The sequence below is a fragment of the Rhamphochromis sp. 'chilingali' genome, assembly GCF_963969265.1.
Source record: "Rhamphochromis sp. 'chilingali' genome assembly, chromosome: 1".
Classification (NCBI taxonomy): Eukaryota; Metazoa; Chordata; class Actinopteri; order Cichliformes; family Cichlidae; genus Rhamphochromis; species Rhamphochromis sp. 'chilingali'.
In genome coordinates, this window is record NC_137929.1 from 65,010,658 (window position 1) to 65,028,633 (window position 17,976).

The 17,976-nt window shown below is 44.8% G+C and overlaps 1 protein-coding gene across 1 annotated transcript; it reads right to left on the bottom strand.

Moving 5' to 3' along the window:
• Positions 1-1,889: 1,889 nt before the first annotated feature.
• Positions 1,890-3,332, bottom strand: LOC308405429 (nuclear factor 7, brain-like; the record flags this gene model as incomplete). The annotated part of the gene is made up of 1 exon (XM_080896071.1): positions 1,890-3,332. Exon 1 carries the CDS (start codon positions 3,297-3,299, stop codon positions 1,890-1,892), a length of 1,410 nt encoding a protein of 469 aa, XP_080752197.1. The 5' UTR covers positions 3,300-3,332.
• Between the last annotated feature and the right edge of the window lie 14,644 nt (positions 3,333-17,976).

Below are 17,976 nucleotides of genomic sequence, written 5' to 3' on the forward strand. Positions count from 1 at the left end.
ATTTCAAATATTTAACATCTTCCTGCATTAATCCAGACACAAAACTGCCAAGTTTGAAGCTGGCTCATGTGCACACATGCAGCTTCAGTTTAGAGACAAACGGCAGCCGCACAACCGACAATGTGTGTGCATTCATAAGACCAAACCACACACACTCACACCCCACACTCTTGCCCACCCATGGGGCCCATTCTTGAAATATAAAGAATGACAACTTTATTCCTGGACTCTGGCAGTTTGTTCCTCTTGCATCTGAAAAGTTGCAAGTGTTCTGACCTGACACTCTGAAGCGATTGCTGCCAGCTCAGATTTGCTGAACCCTTCTAAACAATGCCTGTTCACTCTACTCTCCCCTCTCTCCATTCCTGCTGAAATCAGTCTTGACACACACGACTCCAGTAGCACCATGCTTACTTCCTATTTTTCACTATTTGACTGTTGTTGTGTTCAAATATTTAAGAAGAAATATTTGTGGTTTAGAAAGATTTAATTTGCTTTGGCAGTTCCTGTTCCTTTTCCTGAAATAAGAGAAACATGGACACAAAAACACACCCTGTGTAGCCTTGACTATCAAATGTTATCCTTCAGTTTATTCTAAGGCCCAGTTCAGGACATCTTGTTTGGACTCTGTGACCCAGAGACTTATAAAAAGCCATCACTGGTGTATGTGTAAGCATGCTGAAAAACCCTCTGCACTCTATGTCTACCGGCAATATTTCAAATCCAAACATTAACACTGAATGAAGCTCTTGACTCTGAAAACATGACGCGCCAACCCATTTATGAGCAAATTTGCATCGTGTATATATTAAAACAATAACACACAGCTTTATTTATTTTATAAACAGCCATCCATCCATTCGCTTTCGCTTATCCTTTTCAGGGTTGTGGGGGGCGCTGGAGCTTATCCCAGCTGTCATAGGGCGAGAGGCGGGGTACACCCTGGACAGGTCGCCAGTCTGTCGCAGGGCAATTTGATGAACAATTTATAATTTTTACATAATACTCCAGCCTTTCAACTCTGAGCTTATTTAGTTCTATTAATACACTGAAATCTCATTTGTGTCATGAAGAAAGTCTTTAATCAAACAGAATTCAAAGATCAGAAACATTTCATATATGGAGTTAAACATGGATCATTGTTTCAACAACATATTTATTGTTGTCATAAACAGACAAGAAGACAACAACAAACTGCTCCTCCCATTCAACACATGTCAGTCCATATCCCAGCAAACTAAATCATCTCCATTTACACATCAAATAGAAACATGAATCACTTGTAATGATTAGAAACTTGATAGAATTTCAAATCTAGTTTGGGGAGTCATTCAGTGAGAAACAGTGAAATGATTTTCCATGTGAAAAGGTGGACAGCACTATTAGGGACCAATAAGCCAAAAACACAAAGGTCCAAACTATTAAAAATTGTGTGTGTGTGTGTGTGTGTGTGTGTGTGTGTGTGTGTGTGTGTGTGTGTGTGTGTGTGTGTGTGTGTGTGTTTAAGAAGAACACCATCCCCCCCCGTGTGATCGCAAGACATGGTTCAGTCCATTTTATTGGCTTCTTCTTGTAAACCAGCTCAACCTCCTCTTTCACTCAAACCCAGAAAGACTGGAGCGGAGGCCAAGGAACTCAAAAAGAACAAAAAAATAATTAATACAGCATGTACCCATATAAGATAACAAACAATCCAAAACAGATTTTACCATTTGTGCTGTAGCTTACTGCTGTCATGCATTACAAATAAACTTAAAGTTTTGAACTGAATAAGCTATAGTCACAGAAGCTTTAGAGCACAATGTTAAAAAGGACAAAAAGAATATCTTTGAAATATTTGGGGTTTTGGCTACATGCAGCACTGACAGGAAAGCACATTAGAAAAAAAATCATCCTGAACTGACCTGATCTGCTAATGGTGCCGCTGACACTGACACCGTCAGCGTCACCGGCAACACCTTCACTTCATCACCAGTTTGAATGAATGGAAACATCCTGTGAGTGAAAGTGTGTGTGAAGGTGTGTATGTGTGTGTTAGTATCAGGATCAGAGAACGACAGCTTTCCTCTGTTCCAGTCCAGATTCACTCTGATCCGCTGGAGCTTCTTCTTTACTGAGAGAGCAGTGAAAGGAGCTGATGGTGAGCGTGTTGAGTATTCACCTAAACTGAAAATCACACCCCAAAATCCAAACTCTTTGTTTCCCTTCCTCTGAATAGACTCTTCTACCACACCAAGCATCCAGCTTGTATTATTTCCAACCTCGACATCCCAGCTGTGAGTCCCTGAGTTAAAACCCTTAGAACCCAGGACAGAAATGTAATAATCAATCCTCTCTGGATTATCAGGAAGCTGCTGCCTCTCTCCTCCTCTCACACTGGTCAGATCTTCAGACAGGATGAGGTTTGGATGAGCAGTGTTTGGGTCCAGAATGAGAGGAGTGTAGGAGACCATGTCCTTCATGTTGTTCCAGATGTTGAAGATCAGGTTGCCCAGGTGTTTGGCCTGGTCTATCAGAGCTCCTGAGGGCAGCTGTGGATCATCCAGCAGGGGGCAGCGCTGGACTCTTTCCACTGCAGCCTTGTAGTTGTGCAGGAATGAGACGTCTTCAGCTCTCAGCTCCTCCTTTGTGGCTCTGACTGTGTCTGAAAGAGCTGCTATCTCTCTGCTCAGAGCCTCCATCTTCTCCTTCATCATCCCACTCTTCTGCTCCTCTTCCTCCCTCAGTGCAGCCAGCCTGACCTCCTCTTCCTCTGCTAGAAACTGATGAAGCTTCTTAAACTGCTCCTTAATCTGCCTCTCTGTGTGTCGGGCCTGGACCTTAATGTGTTCTGCTGTTTGATCAAACTTCACTTGAACTTCTTCACAAACCTTTAACTTCTTCTTTAAGGGCTCCAGAGTTTCCTGAAGTTCCTTCTTGTGTTGTTGTGCAGCTTCATCGATGGGTCTGAATCTGTGATTGGTGTGATTTTCTGAGTCTCTGCAGATGAGACACACTGGCTGCTGATGGTCCAGACAGAAGAGTCTGAGTTTCTCAGAGTGCAGACTGCAGAGAGCCTCTGAAGCTCTCTGATCTCTCTCCTGTAAGAACGACTCACACAGGTTCTTTAAAGCTCGGTTTAAAGGTGGTGCATTCACTGATATTTCCTTACAAACTGGACACTCGTGTGTTGGTCTCTCTCTCCACCGTCTCTTCAGACAGTCTTTACAGAAGCTGTGGCTACATGACAGAATAACAGGATCTCTGAAGACCTCCTGACAGACCGGACAGCAGAGATCCTCCTCTGATCTGGAAGCCATTGAGTCTGTGAGTGAAGCTGAAAACAGCAGACAGGAAGTACAGTCAGTCCTGGCTCCCCTCCCTCCTCTACCACCTTCACTGAAACTTCCTTTGAGTCGTGTTTTTGCTCAAACTCACATTCAGTGTGTGGAGCGTCAGCAGCTTGAAGCAGCAGTGTTGGAGTTTTCCACTGTCGCTGCACTCACTCGTGCAGCTACAGCTACTCACTGATCGTCTGTGTGTCTCCCTTTACTGAGAAAGACGAACAGCTTATTTCCTGGTTTGTCGCAGCACTTGTGTAAGGTCAGAGGCGGAGTCTCATCCACCTCCTCCCATACATGCTGTTGCTTCATCCTGAACAGCGGTGTATTTTCTTGTCTTAACTAAATAATAACTATGAATCCAAATTTGTGTGTGTCCTCTGTGCATTCCTGGTGTTATTAGATCGGGGACATTACATACATACAACAAGGCTCCCCTATCAGTATGCTTGGGAAGACCATACCTTTTGCTAGCATTCAAATGACACTATTTTCAGGAAACTGAGATCAAGTATCATTCATAGACAGGTGACACTAACAGGAAAACCCTACCCAAGTCATTGTTTCAGGTATTCACTGATCACATGAACTTTGTGGACCAACACATCAGGTTTACCAAGGAGAATGTGGAAAACATGACAGGTTAGCCTTCCTAAACTGTGAAATTTCCATCACCAATAGGGGACAAAAGTTGATGTGTACAGTAAACCAACACATACACTTATCAAACACTCAAGCACAAACTGGATGTCATCATGACACTCCAACACAGAGTGAACACCATCCCCACAGATATAGCGGCCAGAGACACACACAGTGATATTTGAGAAGTGAAATGAAGTTTTTTGGATTTACAGAAAGTGTGCAATAATTGTTTAAACAAAATCAGGCAGGTGCATAAATTTGGGCAGCACAAAAAAAGACATGAAATCAATATTTAGTAGATCTGCCTTTTGCATAAATTACAGCCTCTAAATGCTTCCTGTAGGTTCCAATGAGAGTCTGAATTGTGGTTGAATGTTTTACAAAACATTCAACCACAACATTCAACATCTCTTACAAAACAGCTCTAGTTCATTCAGGTTTGATGGCTTCTGAGCATGGACAACTCTCTTTAATTCACACCACAGATTTTCAATAATATTCAGGTCTGGGGACTGAGATGGCCACTCCAGAACATTGTACTTGTTCCTGTGCATGAATGTCTTAGTGGATTTTGAGCAGTGTTTCGGGTCGTTGTCTTGTTGAAAGATCCAGCCCTGGCGCAGCTTCAGCTTTGTCACTGATTCCTGGACATTGGTCTCCAGAATCTGCTGATACTAAGTGGAATCCATGTGTCCCTCAACTTTGACAAGATTCCCATTCCCTGCACTGTCCACACAGCCCCACAGCATATTTTACTGTAGAATAGAATACAATAAGACTAAAATACTTTACACAACTATACAGAATAGAATAAAATAAAATACTATATACAGTAGAATAAAATAGAATAAAATATACAATAGGATAAAAATAGAATACACATGCTGTATACAACTGAGTAAAAATACAACTTTGTCAGAAAAGAGTATTGCACTTAGTGTTATTGCTATTGCACACGTGTGGATGTGTGTGTTTGATCAGTTAAAGTCTTTATTATGGAGTCTGACAGCAGTGGGGAGGAAAGACCTGTGAAATCTCTCCGTCCCACACCGTGGGTGCCACAGTCACTGAAGGAGCTGCTCAGTGCTGTCAGAGTCTCCTGCATGGGGTGGGAGACGTTGTCCAACAGGCACACACATATACAAACATCCATCCCCACCCTCATGCTCTCATATACACTTACTCCACACTCAACCAACGTGGAGACAGACATAAAGAGACGCTGTACACACGATCACACTCCCCAAGCGTACTCTACCAACCGGGCCTCCTCTGCACCCTGGTGACATACCCCTACTCCAAGGTCCTGCATGTGTGGGTGGTTGTGGCGGAGCGGGAAGAGGGAGGCAGCTGGAGATGGGGAGGGAAGGAAGGGAGGGGCAAGTGACCCCTCCCTGGGGCCAGCTCCCCCGCTGACCCCAGTAGGCACCCCCATACTCCGCGACCCGCCAGGGAAAGGGGGCCCAGGCCCATCCAGACTGGGGCCCAGCGCAGCAGCGCCTCCCGGCCCCACAGAGCCCGGGACAGTCCACCCAACCCCACCACAGAGAAAACTGCACCCACCCCACCATCCACTCTTCTTCCAGACTACATAAGACAATAAACACCCAGGCTGAGCTCTTCCTCCACCTCTCCTGTGTCTCCCCCTCCTGCAGAGAGAGCCCCTGAGGAGAGGAAAGCTCCTGCAAGATGTGACAATCTTCCCCACCAGTTGAAGAGCCCCCCAGGTGGGTGCTGCAGTCACTGAAGGAGCTGCTCAGTGCTGTCAGAGTCTCCTGCATGGGGTGGGAGACGTTGTCCAACAGGGATGACAGCTTAGCCGCCATTCTCCTGTCACTCACCACCTCCACTGCACTCAGAAAAATTATGGTTCTTAAATGGTTCTTCAGATGTCTTCATGGTTCTTTAAAGAACCATCATACGTCAAAGAACCTTTTTTATTTTGTGGATGGTTCTTCAGCTATTACAAATGGTTCTTTAAAGAACAAAAGGTTCTTCATTCTTAGCAGTCTAAGTTTGGTGGTGTAAATGGCATAAATATTTATTCACTATAATGAGGCTGTGAATTATACTCTGTGTTTTCTTTGTGTGCATGTGTGTGCGAAGGGGGAGGGCGGGATACCTGGAAATTACCCTTTAAGAGAAGATAGGAAACTGAATATTCAAATAAAAGTTAGAAATATTTGCTTAAAAATATACTGGTGGCAGGGGTGGGGGCCAAAGCCTAAAGACCCTAACCCCCCCCCACCCCCCACCCCCCACCCCACCCACACACACACACACCCCTAACCCCACAAACACATTATGAATATGGTGAGTTAACAAACAGTAGACACAATACACACATTCAAATACTGTACTTTAGTTTTAAATTTTAATAAAGCATTACTATTTTCTACTCCAAGGCATTCCTTTAAGATTATTATGTATTTTTGAAAATATAGCATAATGATAATACTAGTTATTGTAAACTTTACAAACCACCCAGCAGTATGTAAAGTCAAATTATAAAATACAAGTAAATAACAATTGCAGAACAGAATGTCAGTGTAATGAACACACACTTTGTTTTGACAAAGCGCACTGCTTTGGTAAATGATCTGAGTAGTTGTTCATCACTGAGCAATTTGTTAATATGTGTTTTGAGCCAAATAAATGACAGGGAGAGAGTAATGTCAGAACACGTCATACTATAACCTCCCGGGAGCGGACGGAGGGGGTCAGTCGTTGGTATGCGCAGACAGAGTGGCGGGCCTTGACCTTTCGGGGGAAAAAACTCACGGACGGTGACAGCGAAACGGATAACAGTCTTCAGTACCTGCTGGACTTTGAAGCTCTGGATTCTGGACTGTTGGAAAAGGTAAAACATTTTCATTGAAACCTTATTACTGTTTTGTTTTTGTTACTCGTCATTGTAGCTTGCTGTTAATGTTGTGCTAACAGTAGCGATTAGCTAGATACGTTAGCCGTTGAGGTCAGCGCAATTTAGTATCTGGTATACAAAAACTGTTTTCCTAACAAAACCACTGTTATAATTAAGTGAAGGTGCTCCCAGCTAATTTGAACCTTTGGCTTCTAAAATATGTGGTTCAATTGCGTGCTGCGTACATAACCTAATGTCAGCTAGACCGAAATTAAAATGTAATATATTGTTAAAGTCACTAAAATGGCGCCTGAAGCCTGTTGTGACGTGAGCTCTGTGTCTGCTCTAGAAACTCTGAAAGTCTGTAGATCTTGTAACAAACCTTTTGGGTTATAGCACCACTAGGGGGGGAGTCTCCTAGGGGGTGTGTGAGTATAGCGTGGCAGCCATTACATGCTGCTCGTGTTCTGTTCTCAGGATAGACCTCACCATCGTAACGGCCTGGCACCGGCGACTATCGATCCCCGCACATGTATGTACGGACAGTGTAGAGCCGTGGAGACCTGGCTTGTATGGTCTTATGTTGCTGACAAGGAATAAAGGTCTGTTGTTTAATTTAACTGACCGGCTCCGTGTTATCCGGCTAACCTCCTCCCCCCATACAGCACCTCCCCTGCAAAGAAACAACTCATTGAAGAGCAGGTCCAGAAAATGCTGGAGGATGGCATAATTGAACCGTCCATGAGCCCCTGGGCCGCACCTGTCGTGATTGTTAACAGGTTGGGCGCTGACCCACGGTTCTGTGTGGACTTTAGGGGGCTGAACCAGGTGACTCGGAAGGACTCATACCCCTTACCGCGGGTCGATGAGTCTCTCGACTTCCTAGCGAGAGGTCGATTCATTTCAACATTGGACCTGGCGAGGGGTTACTGGCAGGTGCCGGTTTCAGGGGACTCACGTCCTAAAACAGCAGTCTAGGTTTTACTGGCCCAAGATGGCATCGGAAGTTAAACGCTACGTCTTGTCGTGCCCAGTATGTCAACTCACAAAACCCAGTCAAAGAAAGCCAGCGGGCTTCATGGTCCCCATTTCGCCCCAGCGACCCTGGGAATACGCAGGGGTCGATTTTGTCGGACCACTACCTCGCACCGCTTCGGGGAACTCGTACATACTGGTCTTCGTAGACTATTTCTCCAAGTGGATCGAAGTGTGTGCGGTTCGGGATGCGACGGCTCGAGTGGCAGCCAGTAAGTTCATTAACGAGGTATTTGCTAGGCATGGGGCCCCTAGGTACCTTATTTCGGACAGGGGCTCACCTTTTGTCAGTGAGCTGTTTGATTCTGTTCTCTCCACTCTTGGGTCCACCCACCGCCTCACGACGGCGTATCATCCGCAAACTAATGCGACCGAAAGAGTGAACAGAACTCTCAAAACGGCCATCCGCGCATACGTGGGCGATAAGCACGCGTCGTGGGATAAGTTCATGTCCCAAATCTGTTTCGCGCTGCGCTCGGCCCCCCATGAGAGTACAGGACTCAGCCCTGCTATGATGTTGTATGGTAGGGAGCTGGAGACACCCCTTGACTTGCTTACTAAGCCGTCCGGGGAGAGCGAGGAGTCATCCATGCCCTATCCGGAGACCCTTAAAGCGTCGCTTCAGGAGGCCCACGATCGGGCCAGGGAGACACTGGCTCGCAGCCATGCTAGGCAGAAACGCTACTACGACCTGAGACGCCGGCCGATGACCTACGCAGTCGGAGACTTGGTGAAAGTCAAAGCTCATCATCGATCGGACGCTCAATCTTGCTTCACGGCCAAGCTGGCACCCTTGTTTACAGGGCCCCTCCAGGTTACTCAGAAGCTTGGGGAGGTCAACTACAGATTAGCCAAGATTGACACTGGTGAAGACGCAGGAGTCTTCCACGTCGTGAACGTTCAGCCATTTTACTCCTGGGACTCCACATCTCCTTCAGGGCACCGGACTTCGGCCCAGGAGAGTCTGGATGAGACTGAAACGGGGGAACAGCCCTCATTCCCGAGTTCAGGGGATATCGAAACAGGCGGGCACCCCGCCGAGGGCGCCTCTGAGTCGCCACCGGCCGAGGGGGAACACTATCATTTGAGACCCCGCCGGTGCCCCAGAATCACTGAGGGTTGGACTGCTACCAGGTGGACTAACCGTCATCATACGGACAGACTCAATGTTGACTGAGGGTTGGTTTCATACATGTACATGCTGTAATTGTTCTGTTCATAAGGGGTGATTACTTGTTCTGTTCCACTGAGCCCTCGTCATTGTGGCCCGTGAGAGCCTTTGTTTGGTTTTCGGTTGTACTGATTTGTGTGACTGGTTGTGTTGTATGTCTGACTGTTTCCCTTGTCTATGACCATCTCTGGAAGATGGATTGGCAGTAATACTGCATGTTCTGTATTGTTTGCTTCAAGCACTAATTTTGTTTATTGACTGTACCAATGCATAAGGTAAGGGTGTCTAACAATTCCTCCACAACCTGCTTAGTACCTAATGTAACTATGTATAGTGAAGAAGGGTAGCGGGAGGAGGGTCACCTGGGTCCGGCTGAGGACAGCCTGCGAATTGCCGGGGGGGTGATGTAACAAACCTTTTGGGTTATAGCACCACTAGGGGGGGAGTCTCCTAGGGGGTGTGTGAGTATAGCGTGGCAGCCATTACATGCTGCTCGTGTTCTGTTCTCAGGATAGACCTCACCATCGTAACGGCCTGGCACCGGCGACTACCGATCCCCGCACATGTATGTACGGACAGTGTAGAGCCGTGGAGACCTGGCTTGTATGGTCTTATGTTGCTGACAAGAAATAAAGGTCTGTTGTTTAATTTAACTGACCGGCTCCGTGTTATCCGGCTAACCTCCACACCACATGCCCGCTGGACCGGCTAGCCGCTCCTTCCTCGCCAGACTGCTGTTACAATCTGAGCCGTACATTAAATACTCACATGAACCTGTACTTTGAATTCTGTATGAGCTGTATAAAATACAGCTATGCATAAGTGCTTTGAATGAATAATTAGATTAGATAACTCTTTATTGTCTAATCTAATTATATAGAAATGAATAGAAATGTGACATGAGAAGGTGTGTCTTTGACTGTTCCTGCATAACTTATTTTCGGACTAGTTGACAAGTTATGCTCCGGTCATTTGATGTTTCCAAGATAGATGTTCTGTCAGGGCTCTGTGTGTGGGCAGGCGGAGAGGAGGATCCAAACGCAGGACTCAGACACTAACGTGAAACTCAAAAACCTCAGCTTTATTGCTGGTACGAAAACAAAACATGAAGTGACCACTGAAACCAGAGAACAGGAACACACAGGCATAATCTGAAGGTACGACACGACACCAAGCATGGGAAAACACAGGGCTTAAATACACAGGGTAGTAATGAGGGAATGGGCCACAGAAGGGAGACACAGCTGGGTGAGATCAGGGCTAACGAGACGGGGGAGCTAAGCTGCACACACTAACATAAGACAAAGACTTTCACAATAAGACAGGAAACAAGAAGTACTAAACCAGATGCAGACATGACACTGAACAGAAACTGCAATACACATGAGAACCCAAAACCTAAGAACTGATCCCTCACCAAGAATAACAGAAACAGATCCATAATGATAATAATAAACAAAGGACCAGAACATCAGAAAACAATCCATAATGCAAAAATAAACCAAAACATAATAAACTCAAAATACTGGGTCCAACGGGCCCAGAACCGTGACATGTTCTTTTGTAATATAGTTATTTTTTAGTATATTTCATTTATCCACCATCATACATCATACATACAAGCTAAGAAGAGGTCGTTATACTAACAAGAGGTATCAACGGTGGGCCAAAGTTCAGCAAATAGTTAAAGTTTGTAATCCAGCCAGGGTATAAATATCACTCAGCAGCCAGAGCTGAAGCAGGTAGCATCAACAGATAAATCTACTCTACCCGGCTTAAATCACAAGAGCACCTCTGACCAAAAAGCTGCAGATTTTTCTTGTTTGCACAAATTAATCCAGATTCACATTAATTGTGTTCACAGCTCCAACAAAATGAGGAAGAGGAGGGGGAGAAACACAATTAGGTTGAATTACAATTGGATGGAAGGCGAGGACAAGGAGAAGGAAGCTTAGGATGAGGAGGAAGAGAAGCAGCAGGAGCATCTTTAGGGATCCCTATGATGTCATTGAGGTTTGTTTCATTAATATGGTCCTCTCACAAAGACCGATGACTTGTTTTAGTTCACCTACTTCCTGTATTAAATAGTGATGTGCAAAATGTTGTGAAAAACCATGGAGCAGGTGTTAGGTTTTGTATTGTTGATTTCCATTTATGCTTAGAAATATCTACTTATATATGCTTAGAGTTTTGTAATTAGTTGTAGATTGGTAGAGGTTTTGATCCTTGATAGTCTGCAAACTTTGTGTGCATTAGAGAGCACTTTGGGAGCATGAGAGAGGTCGTACCTTGTCTTATTGTTTTATGGTAGGATTAACGTAGCTACGTCTGTTCTAGTCTAAGTGCTTTTGGTTTGATGAACTGCTGGACTTCCTCACCGTGTTATCTAGGGTGAACCATTTAGGGTGAGGGTGAGACTACCCTCTTCCTGACCAAGGATGTTTGCTTTTGTGCTTTCATGTTATAGGACCCTTTGATCAGCAGTACCACACACACACACACGGTACTCTTTGTGTGTATGTAGACGTCATATGTTAATGAACCTATGCATATTCATGTAACCTCAATAAAAGAGCAGTGTTAGGGGAGAAAGGACGAGAGCAACTGGGGTCAAGCGAAGGAACGGCGTTTGTCCGGTTCTCTCCCGTGCACGAGAAACATGAAGAACTTTGCCTACTCGTGTCTTGCTTTGCTGTGTAATTATATTGTCTTCAACGTTCCAGCGAATAGGTTCAAGCTAGAAAGCTATCATTAATTGGTCCTTCGAGAGCCGGAGCCCTGGAGTCGACATTCACCGAGGGGAGAAGAGACACGCTGAAAGACTGACGTCAGCCAGGAAGTTCCTGTGGATTAACTGTCTGTCTTTTCTCCTCGATGAATGACAATCGGCGGGATCCGAGGCTGATATTACACACTAAGCAACACCAAGTAAGTCCCTAGAGCCCGACTCTATAACCGTGTGGTTGTGAAGTCTCCGCCACTTTGTGAGACGTTGAAAAGTTTGCTACTTTGTGGAGCGATAAGTGAGTTCTTCGCTACTTTGTGGAGCGAGAGGTGGGTTCTCCGCCACTTTGTGAGGCGTTGAGAAGTTCGCTACTTTGTGGAGAGATAAGATAAGAGATAAGATAAGATAGAACTTTATTAATCCCTCGGGTGGGTTCCTCTGGGAAATTCGGTTATCTGGGTTCCTCGCTACTTTGTGGAGCGAGAGGTTCCTCGCTACTTTGTGGAGCGAGAGGTGAGTTCTCCGCCACTTTGTGGGGCGTTGAGAAGTTCCGCGGGGTCCAGACTGTGCTGGACGATAGGCCTATTTTGTGTTATTGTCGTTGTTGTTTTCGTTGTTGTTGTTGTGTGAGTGCGTGCAGAGCGGAACACGTGGTCCGTGACACTAGCTGTTGTCGTTATCATGGATTCCTAAGCAACCAAGAGTGTGTCGGAGGGTAACAGACGTTTATGCTGGACTTTGCTCCTGGCAGCACAAAGTATTTAAATTTAAAAAAAAAAAAAAAAAAGAGAGCGACGGCTCCTTAGCTGCGCGGGTTCACGTGAGCATGGTCGCGCGGGTTTCACGTGGTCCTGAGCCGTGCGGTTAATCGCAGGCTTATAAATGGAAGAGATTCAAATGTTAGAAGTTTTCAGAAAACACACCAGCCTTGAAGAGCATGTGGAGAAGGCCAGCCCACATCAGTAGCACTTAAGATGTGCTCTGGTGAATGGCTTTCCCCCACCCCTTGCTGACACAAAATGTTAACTCTTTAGCTTTCCCTGATCGACAACAGCCTGTGTTCCAGACCATAGATTTAATTGAGGTGGATAATTGCTAAAAGTAATCTACATTAAGCTTGTGGTTGCTCAAATTCAGTACAATGACATATGAGATGTAGTAAAATAGGCAAATATTTAAACTAATGAAGTGCATAGAGGCACTTGACCTGTGTGAAAGACTGTCGTCTTATTATGAGCCATTGTTGAGATATAGAGCACACCTGTGAAAACAACTAATATGTTGAACCCTGTATGAAACATCTAAAAGTACATGATGGAGAAGCTGAATTGAATATGAAAGTGTAAGTCTTTGCCACTGTGGGAAAAGCACGCAACCACTGTGTGAGGTTGCGTTGCGGTTTTTTCTGAGCTGATGAGCAAGCTACACATTATCAGATCGAGAGCTGTCTGAGAACTCCTCGAAGAGAGGGAAACAGAACTATAACTGTGATAACTGGAGTGTGCAGCGTTTCCGTGAGCAGTTTTTCTGCATCTTGACTCATGTGTGTAGAGTGTTCATAGCATCAGCATCATGTTTCTGTTTTTTTGTTTTGTTGGGTTAAAAATAATTAAATAAACTTGTGATCATGCCTATGGATCACCATGGCACATATCATCAGCCATATGATTTATTTATGCAGATGAAAAGGTGAGTGTGAATGTGTCTGACGTCACAGTGTTTTTGTGCGCTGTGTAAAAGTAATTGCCTCTGATTGTGAGAGCGGTGATTCTGCAGGTCACCAGCTATTGTAAAAAAAAAAAAAAGAGTGAAAAAGAGAAAGAATTTATATTGTAGATAAAAAAAATCATAGGAAAAAGGTTTTGTGTTGATCAGCCAAGAACAACTACAATCTAATTTTCTGCTTTTAAGAAAGGACTGTTCACAAAAACACAGAGAGAGAGAGAGATGTGTGTTGATTAAGCAGTGATGATGATAATGAAAATGTCTTAGTTTGTCACTTTCAGGTGAAAAGCAGACCTGAATCAATTTTCCACATGCAGCAGTCGGAAGAAAGTCATAGTTTAACATCATTGGAAACATTCAGGCCAAGTTTCTGGCTGACTTATTTACAGCGCCATGTGTCTCTCAACCTCACAAGCAAGCTCTCACACCTCCCTGAAGACAAGGAATGCAGCTCCAAAGAGCAATAAAATGGCAGATAAAGAGACAGCAGCAAGTCCTGAGCAAAGAGTCCAAGCAAACAGCAGAGGTATGGACAAACAGCATCAGAGAAGAAGAGCAAACCCATCATCCTGCCTGATTGGATGAATGGCACTGTGTTTCCAACAAGCTGCAAATTCACTATGCATGTGAAGAAAACTTTTGAGGAGAACTGAGGAGACTGTTGAAGTTTGACATTTGCCACCTTTGGAGAAAATGGCAAGAAGAGACAGTGGAACACAGGACAAAGCTGAAGGAGAAATGCCGGCTGTTGGACTGTTGAAGAGTGAGAGGACAACAGAGTGAGAGGAGTGGTGAGAACACATAGGAATTTTGTTATTTAATGTGGGAAATCAAAATTTGGGTTAGCAAACCTGGGGAAAAGAAAACTGACAGCTTAAGTGGGAAAATTGTGAAGGAGTCTGAAACACTGCGAAAAAAGAAACATATACAAAATCACACACACAAGCAGAACATGCATTAACCCTACTAACACAAACACAAGAGAGCTTATGAAGATTAGACAACATCTTCAGCATGTGAGTCTGTTTATCATCTTGTCCAAGTCACCTCGTGTGACGCAAAGACCAGTGGACTCATAGCACATTAGTTAAGAAATGATCAAATAATAGCAGAGAAGTGTGTAGGAAAGGCAGCTTTAAGAACATGCTCTGTTGGAGATGCAGCTCCACAGACATGCATTAAACCTGCCTAATAACACAAAAACACATGCAATGAAAATTAGCTTGTTATCTTTCATCAGTGTTAAAATAGTGTCAATTTAACAGACACTTGTTATCAAATACTGAATTTATCCAATGCAAAAAATTGACTCTCTAGGTTGCAGGACAACAGTTTAACTTTCGTGGGAAAAAAGATTCTGGTTTGACCAACCAGTGATCAGACAATAAATTTAGTTGTTGATATAGTAAATTGGGAGATGTTTCCTGCTTGATTGATGCAGCACAAGTAATTTACTGTATGAGGGAAATTCTATTTTTGTGATATTATTTTGAACATGCATTTCTGTCGTCCTGTCAACTTAGTGGGTTAATAGCTGATATGCAAATTAGTTGATCGTTCTTAGATTAATGAAAGGTGACTGAATTCTAGCACGAGTGAATGAGATGTGTTGGAGTTTGTTGTGTGTTGAGTGGAGACCCTAAAACACTGAGTTTCCTGTTTTGATGTGCGAGTGAATCCTGTATTTAGATACACAACTTTGAATACATAAGAACAAACTTCTTTTGTGAAGTGCATGACAACATGTCACATGTTTTATGATGAAGGCAGAAAGGAAAACTGAATAAAATCTGTGGCCTAAATGAGTGAAGAGCACAGACCTGGTGACTAAACTCATAGCTAATAAGACATTAGGGTTATGTTGTGTGTTGTGCAGCTGATGGTTGGTTTGGAGTGAATTTAGCTGATGATTTTTTTTTGTTGTGAAGTTGAGCCTGCCAATTAGTATGATGGTATGATAAACCATGCTAATGGTATGATTTACCCTCCTGAGTTGAGGAGCTTGTGTCATGACTTAACAAGGCCTTTTTATTTTAATACTTTCACAGTGCACTGAAAGTTTGGTTTGATAATCTCTGTCGTTTGAGCAGATCTGCACGATTAGAACAGAAAGCGCTGTACGGCACCTCGTCGAGGAAATTGTTGCAAGTGAGTTTCTCCACATTAAAATGGGCTCTGGAGAAAGCCACTTATTTGGGACAATTAGAAAATGAGAGTCCCTGCCTAAAAAGGATTCAGCGAGGTAATCCGATCTAAAGTTCTTCTTTTTCTTTTTCAAATGACGTCATTTTGCTGAGAGTGGAAACTAAATGTGACGATGGGTTCCACTATCAGCAAAGAAAGAATGAATGCATGAATGGATGAGTGAAAGAGAAAAAGCTGACAAAAGCTGACAAGACTTTACTGATGTAACATTACTGTTGTCATGGTCCTGGGCCATGTTGGCCCAGTATTCTTAGTTTCCATGTATTTTTGTATTTTGTTCCTTATGTGTTTTCCCCTTGTGACTTTTATTCCCTGTGTGCCCCTCTGTGTATTCTTGAGCCCTCGTCCCCTTTCGTGTTTAGTCCGTGTCTCCCCTGCCTGTTATGTTGGTGTTCTACTCGTGCTCTCTCTCCTCCTGTCTGAACCTCTGTACTTCCTGTTTCACCTCTCCCGTCAGTGTTGTGTTCACTCCTGCCATGTCTCGTGATTATTATCAGTGTCACCTGTGTTCCCCATGTGCTCCCACTCCGCTCGTTAACCCTTGGTGTATTTATGTCTGCGTCTCCCTCAGTTCTGTGTCGCGTTCTCCCTCATGCTGTGTGGATTTCCCTGTTTCTCTCTCCTTGTGCTTTAGTTTTCCCAGTTTAGTTTATTTTGTATTGTTTCTCGTGGCCAGCAATAAAGCTGTGTTTTTTGAGTTCATCCCCGTGTGTGTGAGTTTTGCGATTGGGTCCTCATCCTGCCTGCCACACAGCGATCCATGACAGAAGAACGCGACCACGACATGGACCCAGCGATTCACAACCCCTCCGCTGACCTCCGGGAGGATCTGATGTATACAGTGGAGTATCACTGTCAGGAGTGGGTGGCGCTGCCCGAGGGTGAGTACCGGGAGACCGTAGCCGTCCGTCTACAGCGGATGGTGTCCGGACTCCCGTGGCTATTCGGCGCGCTCCGCCCCCACATCCAGGACTTCCTCGTCTCCACTGTAGGCGTCCTCCCGGAGCAGTCACTCCTGTACGAAGAGCCGGAGGATGTTCAGCCCGGCCTGCTGACGGATTCGCGGCCCGGCTCATCTCCTCCCCCCTCTCGGCGAAAACGGCGCTCACGCCGCCGCCGCCCTAAAGTTTCTGAGCAAACTCCGGTGGTGAGTGACACTGTTTCCTCCATGCCACTTCCAAGTCGGACCAACTCGGACAATATTCTGTTCCTGAGTCCGCAGTTTTTCACGTCTGTAACTCATCAGAGACGAACAGTAAGTTTGAAAATGACTGTGTTTCCAGGCCTCATAACGTTTCTAAGTTCACCTCTGCACCTATTAAGCATGAGACTGAGTTCATTGCCCCCCTAGAGACTGCTGTTCAGGCTGACTTAAAAGACTCTGGCACTGTAGACTCTGTGTGCGTCATCCCAGAGACCGTTAACTCTGTGTCTGGTAATTCTGGGTCAGTTAATCCAGAGTCTGCATTACCCACCCTCACACCCATGTTTGAGAATGACTGTTTTTCCTTTGCTCCTCCCGGGTCAGCAGTAATTGACACACAGACTGATAATCCCACTTTAGAAAAGAAAAAGACTATTTTTTAATTGCATACTTGTGAACTAAGTGTTAAAACAAACTGTCCTGAGGTTCCTCTTCCTGCTAAAACCAGAGGGGACCCCCTGGAAAATGAACAGTGTGTCTGCCAACCTCCAAAGGCTACACTTTCTGTTTCTCAGGTTGCTTGTGACCCTCTGCCACATTTAGCTTTTCCTGCCTTGTCTGCTAGCTCTGACTCTGTTTCTCCAGGGATAAAGAATGTTGCTCCTCTCGTGTTAACACTAGCTGATGCGAAGTCTGTTAACTCAGGTTTTGAAAACACTAAGACTGTGCATTCAATCACAACTGTTAAGGTTAAGTGCAACAAGTTACCGTCCGTCATGTGTAAACTGCTAGGGGAGCTCAGGTTGACTATTCCTGAGTTAGTTTCTCACCAAGTTGCCTCGGACACCGCCTGTGTTAACTCCCCAACTCCTGTACCTCCTATGTATAAGACTGTGGATGGTGTTTCTTCAGTCCTGAACTATGCTGCTCTCCAACCTGTATATTTAGAAACGGTCTGTGTGAATGCTCCTGTGTCCGCAACGGATCCCTTTGTGCTCTGTATTACTGACTCTGACTCTGCTAAACCTGGATCTTCCTGTGCTATGACTGTTTTAGAGACTGCTACTCCTAACATGGACAGCTTAAGGCCTACAGAGTTGCCAGGAGTGACTCGCCATGAATCTCTGTTCGCTAACACTGCTT